General features: G+C 36.9%; 1 protein-coding gene across 4 annotated transcripts in view; it reads left to right on the top strand.

Moving 5' to 3' along the window:
• ABCC9 (ATP binding cassette subfamily C member 9) overlaps window positions 1–22,675 on the top strand; it is a 117,152-nt gene that overhangs the window by 33,408 nt on the left and 61,069 nt on the right. For all 4 annotated transcript variants that reach the window (XM_053661496.1, XM_053661494.1, XM_053661497.1 and 1 more), the window contains exons 13-18: window positions 2,421–2,461; window positions 3,439–3,581; window positions 10,575–10,683; window positions 15,126–15,233; window positions 19,558–19,630; window positions 20,480–20,585. In XM_053661496.1, the coding sequence (XP_053517471.1) occupies window positions 2,421–2,461; window positions 3,439–3,581; window positions 10,575–10,683; window positions 15,126–15,233; window positions 19,558–19,630; window positions 20,480–20,585 (580 nt within the window). The remainder of the gene's footprint in view (window positions 1–2,420; window positions 2,462–3,438; window positions 3,582–10,574; window positions 10,684–15,125; window positions 15,234–19,557; window positions 19,631–20,479; window positions 20,586–22,675) is intronic.

The following is a 22,675-nucleotide window of genomic DNA, read 5'->3' as shown; positions in this document are numbered from 1 at the left end:
AAAGACATGGTCTATTTAGTTTTAAACAAGACATTCTAGTCGTCAGAGGAAGCCCGCTTATTTTCTGTGTAAGTACTGTCCAATAGCTACTGGCCCCACGAGGCAATTAAAATTAAAGAGTAAAGTCAGCACAGATTAGTGTCAAGTAGACCTGAATTTGATTCCTAACAGGTTGTTGTCCTTTGCCACATTACTTTACATCTGAAATCCTGGGTTTCTTCATCTGTAAGATGGGGATGGTGATGGTGGTGGTACAGGCGATTGAAACCCTCTTATCAGTTACAGTTGGGAAGGATGGGGTTTTTCAGTGAAAATGTGTATGTGTAAGTTCATTTGATTGTATTTACTATTGACCGCCTTATTCCCAAAGATCTTTAAAAATTATCTGCAGTTGTCTTGCCTGACTCTTTGGAGCTTATGATGTTATATTTTGTTAAAGATTGCATTTGAAATGCCATTTTTGAATATTGAGGAGAAATAAATGTCAACATTTCCAAGTGAAAGAAGCCAAACTACATTCATGTAAAACCTTCTTTTCCAATACATTTTCAAGAACTTTTATATACAGAGCACATTTATCCTCAACTCTAATTTTTCAAAAATAATTATTACAAAAATTGTTTTTTTCTGAAAGAGTGATGCTAAGTACCTCAAGAATAATGAGTTTGTTAATACAATTATTATGAACTTAGCCAAAATACTGCCACTAATATTTGATTTGGTTTATGTGTCAGTTTTGTTCATCTCTATTGTTCCCAAGACCCTTAACAACTTATAGTTTTGGAGATTTATATATTGTGTCCTCTTTAGTTCTAAACTAGTTTTTAGAGATAATAAACATTTCTTTTGTGAAGTGATGCAGAGAAACTTTTTGGTGCATATAGCTCATTATTTTAGCCCTAATGCTTTAGAAAGGAAATGTAATTTGTCTTCCAGCTGTGCACCACTACTAATATGGTGTCAGAATGCTAGAAGATGAAATGATGATTATCCACTTACATATATAATAGAGCTTAAAGCTGGTGGCCCCCACAATACATTCCTCTCTGCAACGGATTGAAATTCTCATAGGGAGGATGGATACAGCCAGAAATAATGATCTGAATGATGGTGAAACTACTGCAACTATTGCTAACAACAACAAAAATATATTCAGATACTTAGCCAATTATTGCCATGAGCAGCTCTACATATATCATCTCATTTAATTCTCACAATGACCCAATAATTTAGGTTCTATTATTAACTCCATTTTAGAAATTTAAAGGTTGAGTTGGAGAAAGCTTAAGTAACCTGAACTTCTGCTGAATCATCCAGCTACTAAAAAGCAGGGGTGGATTGTTAACCCAGTTTGTCTCCAGACATGAGATTTTGGGGACATACAAGGTCATAATAGGAGGAGGGAAGAAGTCACGAAGGTAAAAGTACACAATGACGTACTTATGATAGGCAGCAGAAATTCATGAGTCACAGGTGGAATGTTCCAGTTAGACCATTGTCAAGTTTTATGATTTGGGTAAGTACTGTGTTCCTGGTGGTTAAGAGCTTGAATGAAGCCACATCTGGACCCGCAGAAGTGCCAGCTGATTCTGTGTCCAGTGGCAGGGACAGTTTATGAGAGTGGGTCATGAGAACCGGCCATGATTTTGGGGGTGGACTCTTTCCTGAGTGTCAAGAAAACCAGGTTTTAGTTCTCATTCTGCCCTTGTCTGGCTCTGTTAACAATAACTCATTTTAATCCTTTGGTCCTCAGTCCTTAAAATGCTGTGCTTTATAAAAAATATAATTACAAATCGTCAACTTGGCTTCTCATTTTTACTACAACTTTCAAATCCCAGTATTTTAGCCCAGAGTGTGAGTTTTCCTTGTTTCAGCTATCCTTCCCATGCTTCCCAAACGATCATGCAGTGTATTACTGGAGAGAGAGTGAAGCAAGCAGAGGGTCCAGGGCACAAAGTTATTTTATTAAGCGAAAGGTCACTGAGTGAAAATTAATGTCACTGTTGAAGGAGAACTTGAAGTGATGTCAAATTCTAGTTTTTAATCTGTATAATAACCCAATTTTCATTAGCTTTGTAGACCAAACAAAATGCAGATTGTAAATACTCTCAACATTTGTTACATTCTAATGTTTTGCATCATTCAAGGGTGATTTTATGTGAATTTTGCTCTATCAAACAAATCATTTTTTTGATAAGGAAAAATATTTTCTGGTGAAGACTAATGGGTAGGAGCTCATACAACTGTAAACAAGATAATACCCACTGGGAAATGTTTATAGACTCCAGACAATATGTTATTTAATGCACTTGGTCCTTCCTGTCCTCAAGGAAAGTTAAAGTAATAATAGATGATTAATTAAAGTTACTGAAAGTGTTTCACAGGTTGGTGCAACTAATGTATTGCATTTCTTTCCACAGTCTTCATGAACGCAGCGATTCCCATAGCAGCCGTTCTTGCTGTAAGGCACCTTTTTCTTCCTTTTAGACATGGGACGAAGTCAGTGTTCAGAAATGATTTATGAGCAAGAATGTGTGGGTGGTCATAAATATTACCTCACCTGCGCCAGTTTTTTCTTTGCACTCTCTGTTTCAATAGCCCTAGTCCATGGTTTCTCAGCTGTGGCACTTGGGGACGTTTTGGCTCAGAGAATTCTTTGTTGTAAGGGCCTGGTTTGAGTATTAGGATGTTTAACAGCATTTCTGGCTTCTGCCTATTAGATGCCATCAGAATCCTCTTCCCCACCCACCCCCAAACACCCCAGCCCAAGGCGTGATAATCGGAAATCTCCCCGACATGGCCAAAAATGTGTCCTGGGAGTAACTTTACCAGTAGTTGCAAGCTCTCTGCTCTGATCCCCATAACCTTGTTCCCAGACATTCTTGTGACAGGATGGTGTCAGCTCAACAACCAGGAAACATTAAGTAATTACATTATATTTCAAACTTATATTACAAGCCCAAGAGCTAGTAACATATTTAGAAATATAATTATGTCTTCATTAGACTCCAATGTTGGCAGGTTTAGTAAAGGTCCGCCCACAATAAGGACCTAAAAACAATGGAATGTTTTGTTTTTCTCCCCGAAGACGTAGTATTGGTTGCAAAGTCCCTGCTGGTTGTTAAGAACTCTGGCTCCTCCTCACTCTTCTTCTCTCTACTCAGCGATTTAACGGACATCAATTTACTAGTTTGTAAACAGAATCTGGTTTGCCCTTCTCACGTGTTTGCTGCTAGAATGAATGCAAACCATGAAGCATTCTACCAATAGCAAGTATTCTTTTCCATAGGTTCCATAGGGTGTACTTTGGGGGCCGTAACTGTTCTCATAGTTGCAACGGCCATCTTGGCAGAGCAGGACATACTAGGTCTGTAAGGTCGCGTGCAAGCATTTGTGCAGCTTTCTCCAGCTTTCTGAAGCAACCCTTTCTCTGCGCAGACGTTTGTGACCCATGCATACGCCAGCGGGAACAGCCTGAAACCCGCGGAGGCCTTTGCTTCGCTGTCCCTCTTTCACATCCTGGTCACCCCGTTGTTCCTGCTGTCCACGGTGGTCAGGTTTGCAGTGAAAGCCATCATAAGGTACGCCCTGGAGTGTTTGGAGTTCTTCGCTTGGTGACACACACAAAAAAACATGCTCGTGGTAGTAAATTCGAAAAAAAATGTAAAAAGAACAGCAACGTCACTATCCAGGGATAACCATGGTTGAAATGTTTGGTGTGCTGACTTTTATTAATTTGTTTATTTCGTATAAAAATAATTATTCTAAGATAGAATCTTGAATTTATGTAGCTTTTGACTCTTGTTTTACTTATGGGTTTTTTAAAATTATTTTCTCCCTCATATCGATCAGTACACAGGTTTACTGGCTATGTGATATTTATTATAATTTATTTAATGGCTACCTGCTTATTCAATATTTAGAGTGTTTTGTTTTCTCCCTAACGTAAATGATATATATATAACATGGAGGTAAACAACTTTGTTTACCTTCTGATTATTTTTTTAAGTTAGATTAGAAGTGGGAACACTAGTTCTAATAATATGGACATTTTTAAGGTCCTTGATGAATATATCTATGTTGTTTTCCATTGAAGGAGCAGGTCAAAGGTGTACATGTTTGTAAGGTTGTTTATGACTGTGGTCATGTTTTGCAGTGAAGGTGAATCAACTTATGCCTCAGTAACATTAGCAAAAAAACATCATAATCTAAAAAAAAAGCACCAGGCTCACAGTTTCTGCAAAAGGAAAGACTTGATAACCACTCAGTGTTGTGTTCATTTTAAATGTGCTTCTGTAGTGTTGCTGACCAGTGTAGACTTGTCTCAGACTCACCATTGCCCACAGTGCACAACTAGGGCAATAGATACATGGTGATATACCGTTTCCCCACCATTTTTACTCGTATTATATAATACATGTTACCAAACTATGTATGTTATATGTCAGTATGTGCCATAGTCTACCATGTGTCAGTCCTTATTATAAACAAGACCCTCTTAAAGTAGTATTTTGCCTATTGCTACAAGATCTGATAAACTTTATAGAACACTAGTGTATTTATATCTGGCCTTTGAAAGAAATGCCAAGATGTTGCAATACCAAAGGAAAACTGGAAAAAACTGGTCTTCAATATACAAAGTATATTTAAGTATGGTGTTACCATTGACAGCAATGTAGAACATCTTTTTTCAAAGTCTTTTAAAATCAGCTGCTTTTCCCCAGTGTCTATATATTACTAAGAAAACTAATATTTAAAATATAATCCTGGGTTTTAGACAATAATTTATAATGGCTTAACCACATCTTCATACTAAATAACTTTAAAATGCGTAAATATTATCTTATTATAAAACAAGTTCTGATTGGTTACAATAGTGTCATAACATGATTTCAGTCCTATCCTGTAAGATATGCCATTAATAGCCAATTCTGGAGCTGAGTTTAGAGCTCAGGCCTTCGGGCCGCATCTGTCCTAACTTTCTTTTTTCATTGTTCTGCCTTTTGAAACACTTGTACAGATCACTGACTGATTTTTGTAGCACTACTTCCAAATTAGGCAGTGCTCTGGAAGGGAAGCTACTTCAAACAATAAAATTGATAAATGGCCAGAGTCTGCTATTTTGGTCCTTATTTTCATTTTCTCCCTTTAATAGCTGTCCCTCTCACAGTTGCATTTTAAATTGAAATTTGACTTTGTACTGCTCTCAGTGAAGATAGAAAGCAGTTGATAACTTACACTGGATATACCCTGAAATCAGGATGTGCCAAATCACGGAAAAGATGTTAAGAGTTGATATGAAAAATCAAAAAAAGAAAAAACAAAAAATCTAGTAGTGTCCCTAAATCCACAGCATAAAATCGTGCTGTAGTAAATCCTGGTTAATTTGAGGGTTGATAATATTCCCTGTGTATTTTTGGGTAGCACTCTCTCTTCCCCACGTTCCAGGGAGAAGGCATTTGCCAGTTTGATAAAGACCAGTCTGTTTTCAGGGCTCAGCTCCAGATTTCCAAAGCCATAGGCCAAATGGAGTCTGCTTACAAAAGCTTCTCTGAAATGAGTTTCCGTGGTTGATCTGTGGGTCCTGCAGAGATGAGCAGTCAACAGAGAGGCCAGTGGTTCTTCCCATTGCATTCTGGTTCTGGGAACCCAGTTGAGCACTTTCCCGTTGTTGACTGACTGGGCTCGGCATATTCTGTGCCTGGGAACCCGTGACCAATCTTTAATGCCAATTGGCCCAGAGCAGCCTGTTTATAATCAGAGACTTAGGTCAGCTGGTTTTGAAGCTTCATCTTTAGGACTGTGGAAGTCGTAAGTTCTTCGTGCATTCTTAAATGTGTTCAGAAATTTGGTGGCATAGAGTGGGGTGCAGCATACTCCCCAACTATGTTACTGGTGCATGTAAGAGATGTGTAAATGTCTCTACTGTAGGAAATTTCCATGCCCCATAAAATTCTTTGCTATGGGGAAGTTCTATGCTTTCCTTTAAAAGTGTTTAGCTTGTTAGACAAAATTTCTTCACATTGCTCAGTGGGTGAGATCCAGTGGAAACATAATAAAATGGAAGAAAGAGGCACTTATGTTCCCGGTCATCTCCTCATGACCCCAGGATTCCACAGCATTTGAGCTCTCTGGACATTTTATAATGATGTGTTGCAGTCTCCGTTTGCAAAACAGAGGGAGATGTGAAGAAAAGTGTTATCTAAAATAAATTATTTGAATAAGAGTGATTTTTCAGGATACTTTTCTCAGTTCTCCACTTCGTTATATTTATAAGAAAGTAATTTATGTGTTTTGATCTTCTAGAGGAGACTTTAAATTCATATGTTACATCCTTTATAAGTAATTTGAGTTTAGGTTTCTGTTATTTAATGTGTAATGCAACATGTATGTCCAAAGATGTTATTTGCCAAGGGGAAAATGTGCAAAAAGAATCCTCTGCTTTGTGGAAAATAACTTTGTGTCCCTTCTCCCTAGTACCTCCTAAAGGAGTGTATGTTGGCTTGTCTATTGCAATGACCTTTAATCAAGTAGATCGTTACTGATATCTTTTATAGAGCAGACATTCACTGATCTGGTGCCTGTTTTACAAAAAACATCAAGAAAAATTACAAGAAAAGCATGTAACTGTCAGCCACAAAAAGAATTATTTCCAATTAATGTGATACCTGTACAGGGTTACTCAAGCTGTGTGTAAGAACTTGAAGTGAAACTGGAAAAGTGAGAAAATAATGAGTGTAATTAAAACGTTAAATATGTTTGTAAATTATCTAAGTATATGAGGAATTAACAAAATATTGACTAATAAAGATAATGGAAGCAGGATAGCACATTGGTTGGTCTCAAATGTACCTGCTTTTAAACCTGGGCACTGCCATGGAATACTCAGTGTTTAACCTCATATTCATTAGGGTCCCTATATCTCAACTTCCTCACTTATCAGATGGGCACGCTAAGAGCTCCTGCCTATGGAGGTTGAGGGAATTAAGGAGATAATACACAAAAAATATATTTTTAAAAATCCCCATTTTACCAATTCACCACCATTTTACTAATCTTCATTCCATACCTCAGAGAGAAAGTTCTGCAGGTCTACATGCATTTCTTAACACTTTGGGTGCATTGCTAGGCACTAGATTGCAAAGAGGGGAGGTAGCGTGAAATTCACAGGGAGTCCACAGTCTAGTTAAAGAGACAAAGAGAGGAAACTAATGACAATACAATGCCTTATGCTATTACAGAGCTCTACACAGAATGCCAGGGGCCATGTGGGGATCATTGAAACTCATCAAGAGAGGAGGCAGATAGTCTGGTCAGTGAAGGTTTAAAGGAGATGGTGGATCCCTCGTGGGATCTTAAAAAATTAGTAGGACTTAGTTATTTGAAGAAAAAGAAAAAACATGTTCTATGTAAGGAAGCAACATAAGCAAGAGGAAAAGGTGAATAAGTAGGTCTCAGTGAGGTGAAAGTTGTTGAGTGCAGTTGGGGAAAGGATCTGATGTGGAGAGGGGATGAGGCTTGCAGATGATGCTGAGGATGCTAAAAGGCAAGGGATGTCATTTGTTATTTTAAAAAAAGAATTGTTGTGTGAACAGATTGGGACTTTTTAAATATAAGCCTGGCAGCATGGTGGAAATTACTTCACCCTTGGTCAGGATTCATGCATTTTTCGTAATTGTTTTTCCTCTGATTTCTGAAAGGACCTCATATGAACAGGAAATGCTTTTAGTATGACCCATTTACTCATTCACCAGACATTTCTTAAGGAATTATTATGCTATATCTTTGGCATAGGTAGATTCTGAAGATGAAAATCTTTGCTCTTAAGGTGTTCATAGTCTAATGGGAGAGATAGACCATAAACACACAGTGACAAAATAGCAATGCAGGGACCTCTCAGCGGGAAAGCCTAGAGTGGAGGAGGCTGGGGAGGGGAAAGGAAGGAGAAATTCAGGGAAGGCTTAGTGTTGAGTTCTCCGGTGTCCATTGTAATTAGAGTTCCAAACGGGGGGTGTTATAAAGAGGAAAGAAAGCTCTCCCATTCCCCAAGTATGCTCAAAGACCATTGTTTCTCCTTATTCAGCAATAATGGAGCTAGTAACTCCATAAGATCTGCAGTAAGATTTGCATATGTACTAGAAAAGTGAAGTGGAGAATTCAGTCAACTGACTTTATTTAAGTGCCTGAATCATTGATTTATTCCTCCTTTGATTTATTCAACAAACATTCTTTGAGTAATGTGTGCCAGGAGCTGCTGGACTTAGAGTTATTGAGGCAGATGAGCTTGGCCCTGTACTTTCCTTGTGTGTGAGGACACAGTGTAAGATCGTCTGAGGCAGTCCTTTGATTGATGAAGCTGTGCTTCTTAAAATCCAGAGTCTTCAAAACATTAGGAACAGAATGACAATTACAATCTATAAAAGTAAAGAAAATCTTTTACTGCTACTTTTAAGGTATAGCTTAAAGGTTCTCATCACAAAAAAAATTTTGTAACTAGTATAATGATGGATGTAACTAGACTTTGTAGGATAATTTTGAAATATAAATAAATATCACTTTATTATGTTGTACACCTGAAGCTAGTATAACATTACATCTCAGTTATACTTCAATTAAAAAATGAAGAGAATAATGCCATGTACGACAAGTAGAATGCCATTGCATAAGGCATTTCTAATGGTCAGGCTTTGCTGCAAAGACTCAAAAAGGGCACATAAATGAAAGCTCTTTTTCTTTTTTGGGGTCTGAAATTCTTTTTCTGAAATTGGAGTAAAATACATAACATAAATTTACCATTTAAACTGTTTTAAGTATAAAGTTCAGTGGCATTAAGTACATGGATACTCTTGTCCAACCATCACCACCATGCGTCCCATGCATCTCATGCATCTCCAGACTTTTTTACCTCCTCGAATCAAAACTCTGTACTCATTAAACAATCACTTCCCACTTGCCTCTCTCCCCAGTCCCTGGTGACCACCACTGACTTTCTGTCTCTACAAATTTGACTGTTCTAGGTATCTCATACAAGTGGAATCATACAACAGTTGGTTTATGTGTGTGTATGCCTGGCTAATTTTACTTAGCATAGTGTCTTCAAGATTTATCCATATTTTTACAACACTAATATGTTTAACTGAGTCAAGAATTCCAGAAATGGACAACAGGATGGGGATTGACCAGAGGAGTATGGGGTGGGCAAGGTGGGGGAGAGCAATGGGGCAAATCGGGACAGCTGTCATTGAGGAACAATAGAAGAAAAAAGAGAATTCCGGAACTATGGTGCAGCCAATGTGGGAAAGTATGGCGGGTCCTCAAAAAATTTAACATAGGATTAACATACCAGGCAGCAATTGCACTTCTGCGTATATACCCCAAAGAATTAAAAGTAGGGACTTAAATAGATATTTGTACACCTGTAGCAGCATTATTCACAATAGCCAGAAAGTGGAAACAACCCAGTGTCCACAAATGGATGAATAAATAAACAATTTGTGGCAGATATGTACAATAGAATATTATTCAGCCAAAGCTCTTAAACAGTTATCTCTTTTGGTTGCCTGAAAATATAATTTGGAAGCTAAAATTAGATTGCCCCAATGAATTTTATCTACCTTTATGTTTTCAGTGGAAGGAAGTAGTCTCTATGGCATGTAAGGATAAAAGGCTGAAAGTTCATGAGCAAAAGACTGAATTAAATTTAGTTTTCTTCAATTTACTGTCTGCCACAAAATCAAACTAGTCAGATCTACCTGAAAGTACTTAACTTGACTATAACTTCAAGTGCAAAAAATTAAAAGAAAACTTTGTTTCAAATATTGTGGGGGCAACTTTGTCCTCAAGTCCCCCTGTGTGCCACGGGGCAGTCTTCTGGAGCAGGGCTTCTCACACTGTAATATGCTTATGAAGCCTCTCTGGATCTTGTCAAAATGTATATATTGATTAATAGGTCTTGGGTGGGGCTTGAGATTCTCTCTAGTTAGATTTCAGGTGAGGCTGAGGCAGCTGGTCCTTGGCCAACACTTTAAATACCTGCTCTCTAGAGGGCCCTCTCTTTACCAGGTGCAGGAAATACATGTAATATGTAATCCTTAAGCCAGAGAGCCCCGTGGCTGTGGACCTCAGGTGTGTGGGTTCAACCAAATGCTGTTAAATTACTTCTCTGCACCTTATTTCTCCTCATTTGTAAAATCGGCATAATGAGTACTTCCCTCATTGGTATTACTGTTTTTAACCACCCTGTTTCAAGTTCCTCTCCAACTCTACTATTTTTGACAATGAATATAATTGCAAAAAAAAGTGCAAAAGAAATTTGACTAATTTAAGGTACTTGAATGGCTCTGTTTTTTCTGAGTTTTTTCCTAGTTTTAGCTCTAAAAGTCCTAGTTTCTGGGAATCCATCAATCCTGAGAAATTTGGGATGCTTGTTCATTTGAGCTAAATTTCCAGCTTGTCTTGGGACATGATACTCAGAGCTGCTTGCTCAACAGGGTAATGAGAGGGGAAGAGTTTATGTAAGTCTAACTTTATTGTCTGTAGTCGTATTTTTAACCCCGTTTATCTGCTTTCTGCAGTGTTCAAAAGTTGAATGAGTTTCTCTTGAGTGATGAAATTGGTGATGACAGCTGGCGAACTGGTGAAGGTTCTCTTCCCTTTGAGTCCTGTAAGAAACACACTGGAGTCGTAAGTGCTTTTTCTTGTCATAGAAACTGTGAGTAGGGAATAGTCCCTAGAATGGGTGGCTTAAAATGGGTACATTCAGAGAAAATTGTAAGCTTTACTTTCATCTGTATGAAGAATGATTGCCACCCGCATCTACAACAAACCTCACAAATCTAAAAGTATCAATAAATATATAAGGCTTATCTTTATAAATCATCAAAGAATTATCCTAAGAGACTCAACACATTTTTTAACCATCTATTTTTCATGTTTCAATTACACTTGATATTCAATATTATATTAGTTTCAGGGGTACAGCATAATGGTTAGACATTTATATAACTTACGAAGTGATCCCCCGATAAGCCTAGTAACCACCTGGTCCCATAGATAGTTCTTACAATATTATTGATTGTGTTTCCTATCCTGTACTTGATATCACCAAGGCACCACCTGCTCAATTCAAGCAGAAAGTAAGAGATTGTACAACCAAGCTTTATATAAAAATGCCACAAAATCAACTTATGATTCATGCACCATATTCTTATAATATTTTTAGCTATAGTATACTTTTTTAGCAGAAAAAGTACTTTCTGCTGCATTGTCTTTTGACTTGCCTATTTTTATTTTTCAGATTAATATGTTCAATTTGCATGTTATATGGCTTGAATAAAGTGGAAAATTAGCAAGTGGCAGTGCCAGAATTAAAACTTGAATGAATTTTATTCACCTTTTTAATTCACCTGTTGTACCATTTTATTCACCTACTGCACAAATACTTACTCAGGATATATTAATACATGGAGGCTGGAAATATAGTCAATATGATTTTTTCATGTATTACATGTAATGTGACATGGATTATGTATTATATTTGCCTGTGTCCCCAGACTTACTGACTACCCTGTACTTCATGCCAAGTCCTATAGATGTAGCAGTGACCAAGGTGGACAGGATCCTTCTTGTCACAGATTTTGCTTTCTTGAGGCAGGAGTCAGATGAAAAACAAGTGAAAATGAGATAATTTTGCTGTAGAAAGAAAATAAAAGTGTGTATAGATTGGGATACTTGAATCAGGGTATTTCCCAGGAGATTGCTTCCGGAAGCTGGCATTTGAACTGATAACTGAATGAATAGTAGGTATTTGGGCCACAGCAATCCAGGAAGAGAGCATTTCAGGCACAGAACTAACAGATGCAAAGACCCTGAGATGAGAAATAATTTGATATGTTCAAGAAACAGAGGAGCACTACAGTGGAGCCTGGTGAAGAAGGGAGAGAAAGGACAAAATAAGAACGAGAATTAAGGGTCTTGTAGATTACGGAAAGAATCTGGATCTTATTAGCATGCAATAGGAAGCCATTGGAGAGCTTCAAAGTAGGGGCTGATATAATTTTGTTTATATTTTTAAAATATCACTTTGGCTACTGGGGAAAGTTCAGTCAGTGGGGACAAGAGTTGAACAGATAGATCATTGAAAAGGTTGTTATAACATAGGCAAGAAATGATGGTTAGAATTAGTTTTTATTGCAATTTCAGTGGACATTGTGAGGAAGTGATCAAATTCAACATACATTTTTGTAGGTTGAGCTGACAAAGACTTGCTAATAGATTGGATGGCAGGGATAAGGGGAAAAGAGGACTCAAGGATGTCAGGGTATTGGCTTGACGACTGGGTAGATGGAACCATTAACTGATATAGGGAGGCGGAGAAATGAGTAGGTTTAAGTTGAGGTGGAATGAAGAGGTATATTTTGCACCTGATAATCTTGAGATATATATTGACATCCAAGAAGAGAAATCAACCATTAAATAATAGTATTTAAAGCAATAGGACTAGACCCTTGAGAGGCGTGTGTAAAAAATTCTGGTCTTAAAATTAATATATATATTTTGTAAGAGTAAAATAGAAAGATGTTATTCTAAAAGGAGTTGTAAGTTCATATTAATTATTCATGTTACTGTTAGAAAAAATGTTAGTGTACTTACCATTTATGTAACTCCCCCAAAAAACACAAAACCCTGCAATATGCTCTCTCCTGACTGAATTGATTGAGGCTTGGAAAGCCTTTATCAGAAGTGATTCAATATTAATTTTTTCTTTACATCATGTTTACCAATACCGAAAACAGTTAAGATGAGCATTTGGCTATATTTAGGTTGTTTTTTTTCTTCTGCTTTTCCAAAGTTATTTTTACTCTCTGTTAAGGGATTTATGAAGCAGGGGGAGTTTTTCCTGAGGAGGAACAACCACCCATGTTTATGGACATAACGTCACAGTGCCTAAAAGTGCTTGATTGTTGTGTAGATCTGGACACAAAGACAACACCACGTTGTACAGTGTCTACATTTTCCTACATGCAGCAGGAAAGTCAAGCATTTGATTAAGACCAGCCTTGTCATACTTTGGATGGCAGGCGATTACCAAAGAACTTATTAGGTCAGGTTTCCAATACTGCCTGTGATCTCTCAGAGGTGTGAGGATGAGCAGAGTGAGATGACCTTGAGAAAGGGGATGGAGGAGGTCGAGTTTGTGGAGTCAAGGAAATTTAAAGAATCTTTTGTGGGAGATGAGGACTAGAAGAAATATTGAACTGAGAAAAGATTTTTGGAAGGAAGAAAGGATCCCCTTCAAATGCATCCAATATCTTCAGGGTTATTGAAACCAGACTGGACCTTCCGATGTCTCTCAGGGTCATTCATCACTGCTGATGGGCCAAACCACAAACGACGAACTTTTTAAAATGGAGTGAAAAAAGCTGTGCATTTGAAAATAACACTAATGGAGACTCCATCTTGAGAGCGCTTAAGATGCTATGTCTGTAAAAGCTTAGAGTTAAGTGGTTTTGGCTGTAGAATCTCCATGGAGAATTAGTGACATCCTAGAGCCAAAGTCTCTTCAAATTACATGTGTGGAACTCCAACTCAAATCTCTGTCAACACATCTCCTCCTCCCACCCTCTCCTTAGTTTTGTGAAGAAGATGAAGTCATTCCTTTTGGATCTCTGGAGGCAGTACTACTATAGAATTACTCTAGAAGACATTGAATGTATGTGCTGACATAGACCTGTCTTGTGTGGAAAATATACTTAGCTTAAAAGTTAGTGATTTTCTGCATACAATGCACTTCCAGGGTCATCTGTGAGGACTGTGAGAAGAAAAACAAAACTGAGATACAATTTCATAGATGTTCTTTTACTTTTTCAGTTGAAATACATTAAGTATTGTCTCTGTGACAGAACCACTGATAGTTCTTTTCAGTGACTTTTTAATCTGTGAATTCATTTGCGTGCAGCCTATCTCATTGCATGATGTTCAGTTGTACACCAGTTGGTGGAAATTGGAAGAACAATATCTTGTTTGGATTAAGTTACTGGTTATTTGAGTACATTCCTAATTCTGATAGAATTCAATGGATTTTTCAAAATGCTAAACTTATAATTCCAGGCAAAAAACAAACTTTCACAATTTTGGAATCCTTTGCTTTTATAGATAATTTATCAGTTTTAAAGTGTTTTAATATTTAGTCTCACAATCTCTATAAAGTATTTAAGTAAAGCAGATAATTACTTATGTTGAAATACTTGTTCATTCGGTCCTTAGGACAAAGTTTGAGCTTTTAAACTTTTCTATATTAGAAGCTTACAAAGCTGAATTTTCTACCTTCTCTTTAGCCATTTGTCTTTACCCCCTGAAATTGAACCCCAAATTGGGAAATAGTACACTTCTACTTATGACCTACGTTCATTAGAAGTACCTGAAGACTCTCCAGTTTCTGCTGGCATACTCTTCATTACGGATGCTGTGGTCCGTTGACTGGGAGCAATGCTCTCACATCTCAGAAAGACTAGATGGTTTTACAATGCTTGTGGGTCTCCTTATGAAATGATACATGTTTGGTCAAATATATCCCAGATCTTTTATGCTTTTTCTTCCTCCACATTGGGTCCTCAAGTGATATTAGCCCAATCTGACTTAAGTGAGTGGATGAGAGTCAAAATTTTCATGATTCAGAGTGTAATAAAAAAGGTACTGTTGAAACATTTACAGGCCTGAGGGTCTAACGAGTGGAATCAGGTTTAACCTGAGTTAGTCTGCATGCTTTTTGACACGATGCATGTTTTTTTTTTTATTGCCTGGATATGCTCACCGAGATTGTTGGAGAAAAAATATCTAAACCTCGTTTGGGGGTTGGCACTTCAACCTCCATCGTTTGCAAGTAGCATAGCCTATCTTCGTTTTTTTTCTTAAAAAGCTGTGAATTATGTTTAAAATTATAGCAGAACACATTTTCTTATCATTTGCCTTTTTTTGGAGAAACCATTGAAATAGTTTAATTATGACATTTACTTTACTTGTTTCTTTTTCTTGGAATCTCAGTGGAGATGTAGCAAAGTGAGTTCAGTAAAACCTGAGTTTTTTCATAAAGCTTCAATTTGTGTTCTCTCCCATTTGGAATGCAGCAGTCAAAAACTATAAACAGGAAACAGCCTGGGAGATGTCACCTGGACAGCTACGAGCAATCAACAAGACGTCTACGTCCTGCGGACACAGAGGATGTTGCAATAAAGGTTGTTCTACCTCCTGGATTCTTACATGAATAGAAACATTTATGCTACTATTTTATGGTGAAGCTCAGCAAACGTGTCCTGAAACGTGTCTTTAAAGCTTTTCTACAATGATCACTAATCCTTATAACATTTTCTAAAAGATATCCTCATGAGTTTATAATTCTCAGTTCTTCCTTACCTGCCAACCACAGTTTTGCCTCAGCAGTGTGTTTTAATAGCCTGAGAAGGAGCCTTTCTTCTGAATCTGCTTTAGAAGCTAGTATCTAACATAATTTCTCTCACACTCATGTTTATCTACCAAGTAGATTGATTTATAGAGAATGCCAATATTATAAATCCAATTTTGAAGGAAATAAATGAGATAGTAATGGTCTTTGACCAGGAAAAGTTTACACTATGCTGCATGCATTCACCCAGATTTCCAATACTGCCTTTGGTTAATGTTATACTCAGCCTTTGGTATGCTCTCCAATACCTGGGCTTTTGTAAACAGGCCACCAGAGGAACACAGGCTGAGGACCGATGGTTGGGATAGACCCGGGGAAGGGTCAGTGCTATGCAAGGAGTGGAACAGATGCCTGCAGCAGCCAAAAGCCTCTGGACTTCGGAGCCACCAGAGTCCAGGAAACTAAGCCTTGAAAACTAGCTGCTTTAGCTGCTCCTGACTATCCAACTCACTTCACTGCCCATCCAATCAAAGAATGAGAGGGGTTTGATGGATTGTAGAGTAGAGCCAAGAGCTACACTTAATTCTTTTCTTATTCCTTAATGTTTGGTATAATATGTGTCCTACAATAAGCTTACAATTGGAGCAAACGTGTTAGTGGGTGGAATAAGCCTCTGATAGCCCTACCTCTGCTATTAATTTGATGTGTGACTTTGGGGAAAATTACTTTGCCTCTCTGACCCATGGTCTGCCCATTTGAGTTGGAGATGCCCTTTTAGTATGTTTGTTTTGAGGATAAAATATGTCACCTGTGAATTTTAATGAGCTGTGGTTACTCTTAACATTGGGTATACTTTAGAATAATCTAGAGATGTTTAAATATATATATAAATATATGACCATCATTTAAACAATAATTCTAGTAGTTTTCTAGGCAATTATAATGTATAAATAGGGTATGAACTACTAGGCTATGAAAAAGTAAGTAATGAGAGATCAGAAAGGATCTCCTCTATGATGTAAGTTCTCAAATATGCTGAACTAACAAAAAATATATTAGTGTCTAAGGAAACAGGGTTACTTTTTTAACTGACATTTTCTATTCAACATAATAGGAATCTAAAAATATGTCTTTTCAATGTGCCTTTTAGATTTGTTTTCATTTTTAGTGTAAAAATGGGAGGCCATTATTTTTTCCCAAAATTGACTTTATGCACTGGAGAAAAAAGTCCCCAAAGCCCTCTTTATCAATGTCTTAGAGTCTGCTATCCCACTGAATGGCCAAACAGTTCAAGCCTGCCTTTAAGCCCAAATTATTGTTTATTCATGGTGGAAATTCCCAAATTGGTAATAACTCATTTATCTTTTTGAAATATTTTTATTGTGAAATACAACAGGAAATTACATAAAGCATATATGTACCATTAAATGAAAAACTAAACAGCTCTGAAGCCACCACCAAGCAAAGAATGTCGGCTCCTTCTGAAGTCCCCAATGTACACATCGCTGCTGTCTCCCATATCTTTCCCCCTGACCCCTCACCATTGTGGTTCCAGCGCTAATGTGCTCAATATATGCACTTAAACAGACTTGTATTCCTGCAAAATATGTAGCGTTGTCATGAGCATCAATGTGCTTTTCAGTTTACTGAGATGCTTTACGGAGGCTTGCTTCTTCTCTGCACTGCTGTATGCGGTAGCATGCATCACTGTGTTTTCCTTAGCCCCCAGTGATGTGCGCTAGGTTTGTCTCCATCTTTCCTCTGTAGCAAATGCTACTATGAAGAACATTTTTGCACCTATCCTATAATAAACCTTTGCAAATATTTATAGTGTTAGCTGCATTCCCTCACTTCCTTGAAGATTCAAGTATCTGTTTTTCAGTTCATCTTTTTACCTTTGTTGGTGTCCAGCTTGGACATGATTTAAACTTTCAAGTGCACAGCCTGTCTTGTGACCAGTCCAGAAATCTCTTAAATCTATGGTCACTCCACTTCCACAGCCTCACTTGTGTGTACACTTCCTGGAAGCAGCCACCTCCTGGAGCTGCTGCTTCTCTGACATTTTCAACTCGACAGGACCAACCAGTCACTTACATCAGATCTGACCCTCCAGCTGTCTCAGGCCTTCACCTTCACTGTTTCTGTTTTTAATGTCATTGAAAGCTCCGGTAACTTGAGCCCTTTTTTTTTCTCACAGTCTTTAGCACCATTCTGTAGGCAGTCCAACCTTGAATCTTCTATAGTCCTATAAGCAGGCTGCTGAGTACTATGGAGAAAATGGCACAGCGCTCCAAGTGGGCATGATTGAAGATTCATTATCTCCAACCTCAGCTGACCCTCGGTAGTTCTTGGCAATTCTTTTGTGTGCCTCTCATCAGCATTATTTTACAGAATTTACAGTAGCTCTTCAGCTCTCACTGCTCTCTTCCCACCTCCTATCTCTCTTCCATCCACTCTTTCTGCAGGTAAACTTCACTCCCAATTCACTGATAGCATAAAGGTTGTCATGCAGGGCCTCTCTCTATTCCATGCTGACCCTCTTCCAAGCCATCTAATTTACAGCTCTTGTAGCTTCCTGTTTACTGCCTTCGAGAAAGAAGGATACTCGGCCTCCAAGGCTGTGGCTGTATAATTTCATTGAGCTTTAATTGTCACTTAGGCACAGTATCTGAAACCCCTCTCCCAGGCACCTGTATTATTTTCAAAATATGTTTTACAGTTTTCTGACCCTGTACCTATTCTTATTGTAGTTCTGTACCCAGAAGTGCCTTCATTGAAATTCAGTATCTTTTCAAAACTAGTTAAAAGAACTCTTCTTCTGAAGTTTTTTTTAGCCATTTCATGTATAAATGATTTTATTTCTCATCTGCTATTTTACATACTGTCTGTTTGTTTTGTCTGCTTACTACTTATCCCATGCTGTCTTATGTTACACAAATATCCATGTTTTTTTTTTACTCATCTAATAGCAAGCTTCATAGGGGTAAAGGAGGGTTTATTATACCTTCTTTGTAGCCTATGTCTGTCCCAATACAGATAGTGGGTACTCAGAAAATTTGTAAAGCAATCAATATTTTAGCCTTCTTTGTACCATCTTCCCAGGATTAATTTCATGCCTATCTATGTGATGGATATTTCATGCATAAATGCCATACATTTTACAAGCCAGAGAAAACCTACTTGGAAAAACACAATCTAGCCTTTTCAAATAACTTTTTTACTCTGGAAGTTGTTTTATGAAGATATTTTTAGAGATATATTTAGTAACAATGTAGATACCACCAGTCTGTTCAGCAAAATTCCAAAAAAATGTGCTTAGAAATTTCATCATTTGGATTTGGGAACAAAAATTACTTTATAAGCAAGGTGTATTTTTACTTTAATTTCCTATAATTTTTCAAAATCTTTTCTTCCCTTTATCTCTCTCTATCCACCTTCTCAATCTTTGGGTTCTATTCTACCTATTTTTTCTCATTATTGTAACTATTACAACTACTAAGTCCACATGAAGCCTACTAAAAGAAATAGAATGCAAAAATAAAGTAACAACAAAAAAGCAATATATAGCTTTGGATGATTTTAAGTTCTTATGATCCTTGCTGGTTGTTGAGGTTTATACTCCTGAGCAGCAGTGCCTCATTTCTGTGTTTTATTCCTCTACTCTCTTTAGTCTTTCTTTGAGTTCAATGAAAACAATGAATCCATATAGCTCAAGAAACTCATTTATTATGAAACCTTCTTCTTCAGGTAACAGAATCATTTGTGCAGAGTAATTAGTAGTTATTTCTGTTGCATCACCAGGGTTCTGAGACTTGCCTGGTAGTGAGAAAACAATCAGTGAAGAGAGTTACTTGGTAAATATTTGGGATGATTTGCTTTTTAAGACTTCTCACAAGAAAATGCCCAGTAATCCCAAATGTTCAATATTCTTCATAATGTCACAAATTTGAAGTCCCTCCTTTTACAAAACTCCCATTCTCTTTTGTTTTTCAATTTTACCTTTTAAATAGTTATAACTATAATTTCACCACTGTGTGTTCTCTCTTGTATTCAAAGTCTGTCAGTGCTTTAAAAATAAAATTTATTTTAACTGGATTATTATTGACAGTACATATTTACATAATTTTATAACTTAATTTTTATATTGTATTTTCTAGGTCACAAATGGGTACTTTTCATGGGGCAGTGGTTTAGCGACGTTATCCGATATAAATATTCGAATCCCAACAGGTAAGAATCATTGGTTACTAATTTTCATAATTGCTAATTATCATAACCATTGATTTGTCATTATAATTAGCCTAATGAAAAGAAGGACAAAAGTTATTTATAGTTATTTTATTTGCACCAGGGAGCTCATGACTGTCTGCATGGAAATGACTATAAATGAGACTTGCCTTTTACTACTGAGAGTAGTTTTTTGGACAGTGTCCAAATTAACTGTAATCAGTTCAGTTGTTGATTTGTCCTGTTTAAATAACGGGGTTTCTCATTCTGAGAAACAATTTAAAGAAAGAATAGATAAGAAAAAAATTTTTTCTACCCCTAATGAAGACTGATGATATTTTCAACATATTTAAGGCTGAAATAATGTTTTATTTAAAATGTCTAGATAGTTGAATAGAAATATTTTTTGACTTCACCTAATGGTCAGTAGCTTGGGAGTTTTCTATTATACACGCAAATCAATATAAGAGATTGGAGAAGACATCTTAATAACAGCCCAAGTCAGTTATCCCAATTACCAGATTTAGTCAAAACTGCCTTTTTCTCCTGAATTAATTGTAGATAATTTAGGCAAATATTTCAAAACTAATATTTCAATATTAGTTTTGTTCACTAATTCCAACTATTCTTATAGTTTGAAAAATAAATTAAGTTATATATCTTTTAATTTTTTTCTTTTTTCAAAAAACTTACATATCACAGAAAGGAGCTATTAAGAATACCTTATTAAGGTATTGATTGTGAAACTGAGCCATTGATTTTGAAACATCAGCCTTTTCTAAATGTATTTTGCTTTTATTTTATCAAGAAAATTTCCTGTCATTCTGTTATATCCTTTGTTCATTTCTCTAGGTCAGTTAACCATGATTGTGGGGCAAGTGGGATGTGGGAAGTCATCTCTTCTCCTTGCCATCCTTGGTGAAATGCAGACACTGGAAGGAAAAGTTTACTGGAGCAAGTATGTGCATTTTAAATTGGTTTTTATTGCTCTGTCATATCTGATGATCTTTCAAGGGAAGAAATTAGAGCAATAGATTCCTATGCCAGGAGTCTGAGAAATCCCTCAGAAATAAGCACAGTTATTTATGTATTTGTTTATGTATGTATGTATGTATTATTTAAATTAGTAGAACATTAAGTGTCATAAATTAAGAATAACAAAGCAATTTTATAGAGATTTATAATAGTATAAACTAGTAAGTGGCTGAGATAAAAGATTGAGATTATATAGATTTTTAGAGTTAAATGGATAACTATCAAACAAATAACTTAAAATTCATCTTATACTAAAAGAAGTTATGAATTCTTCCAATTCATGAGCACGGTATATGCTTCCAGTTGTTTGTGTCTTTCTTAATTTCATTCTTCAGTGTTCTATAGTTTTCTGAGTACGTGTCTTTTGCCTCTTTGGTTAAGTTTATTCCTAGGTACTTTATTTTTCTTGCTGCTATAGTAAATGAATTTTTTTCTAGTTTCTATTTTTGATATTTCATTGTTAGTGTACAAAAATGCCTTCAATTTCTGAATATTAACTTTGTGTCCCTCTATTTTGCCAAATTCATTTATTAGGTCAAGTAGTTTTTTGGTAGAACCTGTAAAGTTTACTATGTACACTAGCATGTCATCTGCAAGTAATGTCAGTTTTATTTCCTTCTTTCCATTTTGGATGCCTTTTATTTCTTTTTCTTTTCTGATCACCATGGCTAGAACTTCCATTACTATGTTGAATAGAAGTGGTGAGATTGGATACCCTTACCTTATTTCCTGATCTTAGGAATAAGCCTTTAGTTTTTGCCTGTTGAGGGGGAAAGCTTTTAGATGCTGGCTGTAGGCTTCTCATATAGGGCACATGCAAAAAATAAAATAAAACTAGACCACCAACTTACACCATACACCAGAATAAACTCAAAATGGATAAAGGACTTAAACATCAGCCATGACACCATAAAAGTCCTTGAGCAAAACATAGGCAACAAAATTTCAGATCTCCCGCCCAGTAATATTTTCACCAATACAGGGCAATGGAAATAAAAAAAAGAATAAACAAATGGTACTACATCAAATTAAAAAGTTCCTGCATGGTTAAAGAAATCATCATCAAAATAAAAAGGGAATGAATTATGGTGGAAAACATATTTGCCAATGATACTTTGGACAAGGGTTTGATTCCCAAAATATACGAAGAACTCACAGGATTCAATGCCAGGAAGACAGACAACCCAATTCAAAAAATGAGCCAAGGACCTGAACAGGCACTTCTCTAAGGAGGAAATACAGAGGACCCATAAGTGTTTGAAAGGATGCTCAAGCCATCAGAGAGATGCACATTAAAACCACAATGAGGTACCACCTCACACCAGTCAGAATGGCCATCACTAACAAATCAACAAACAACAAGTGTTGGAGAGGATGTGGAGAAAAGGGAACTGCAGAGTACTGTTGGTAGAAAACACTATGGAATTTCTTCAGAAAACTGAACATGGAACTGTCTTTCAACCCAGCAATTCCACTGCTGAGATTGTATCCTAAGAACCCTGAAACACCAATTAAAAAGAACCTATGCCCCCGATTATTTATAGCAGCATTATTTACGATAGGTAAGTGCTGGAAATAGCCTAAGTGCCCATCAGTAAGTTAGTGGATCAAAAAATCTGTGGTATCTTTACACAATGGACTACTATGCAGCAGAAAGAAAGAAGACACTCCTACCTTTCACGACAGCATGGATGGAAATGGAGAGTATTTCGCTAAGTGAAACACGCCAGGTGGTGAAAGACAAATACCATATGATCTCACCTATGATAGGAACCTAATGAACAAAACAAACAAATGAGTAAAATAGAACCAGAGGCATGAAAACAAGGAACAAACTGACAGGACCAGAGGGGAGGTGGGAGGGAGTAAAGGGAGGAAAGAAGGAGAAGGGCCTAGTTAAAGAACATGTATGAATGACCCATGGACAACGACAATGGGGTGGGGATTGACTGTGGGGGGTAGGTTGGGGAGGGGAGAGCAATGGTGGAAAATTGGGACAACAGTTTAATAAAA

The sequence above is a fragment of the Artibeus jamaicensis genome, unplaced genomic scaffold, assembly GCF_021234435.1.
Source record: "Artibeus jamaicensis isolate MK-2021 breed Jamaican fruit bat unplaced genomic scaffold, CSHL_Jam_final contig_233, whole genome shotgun sequence".
Classification (NCBI taxonomy): Eukaryota; Metazoa; Chordata; class Mammalia; order Chiroptera; family Phyllostomidae; genus Artibeus; species Artibeus jamaicensis.
This window is presented reverse-complemented; position numbering and strand designations above follow the sequence as displayed.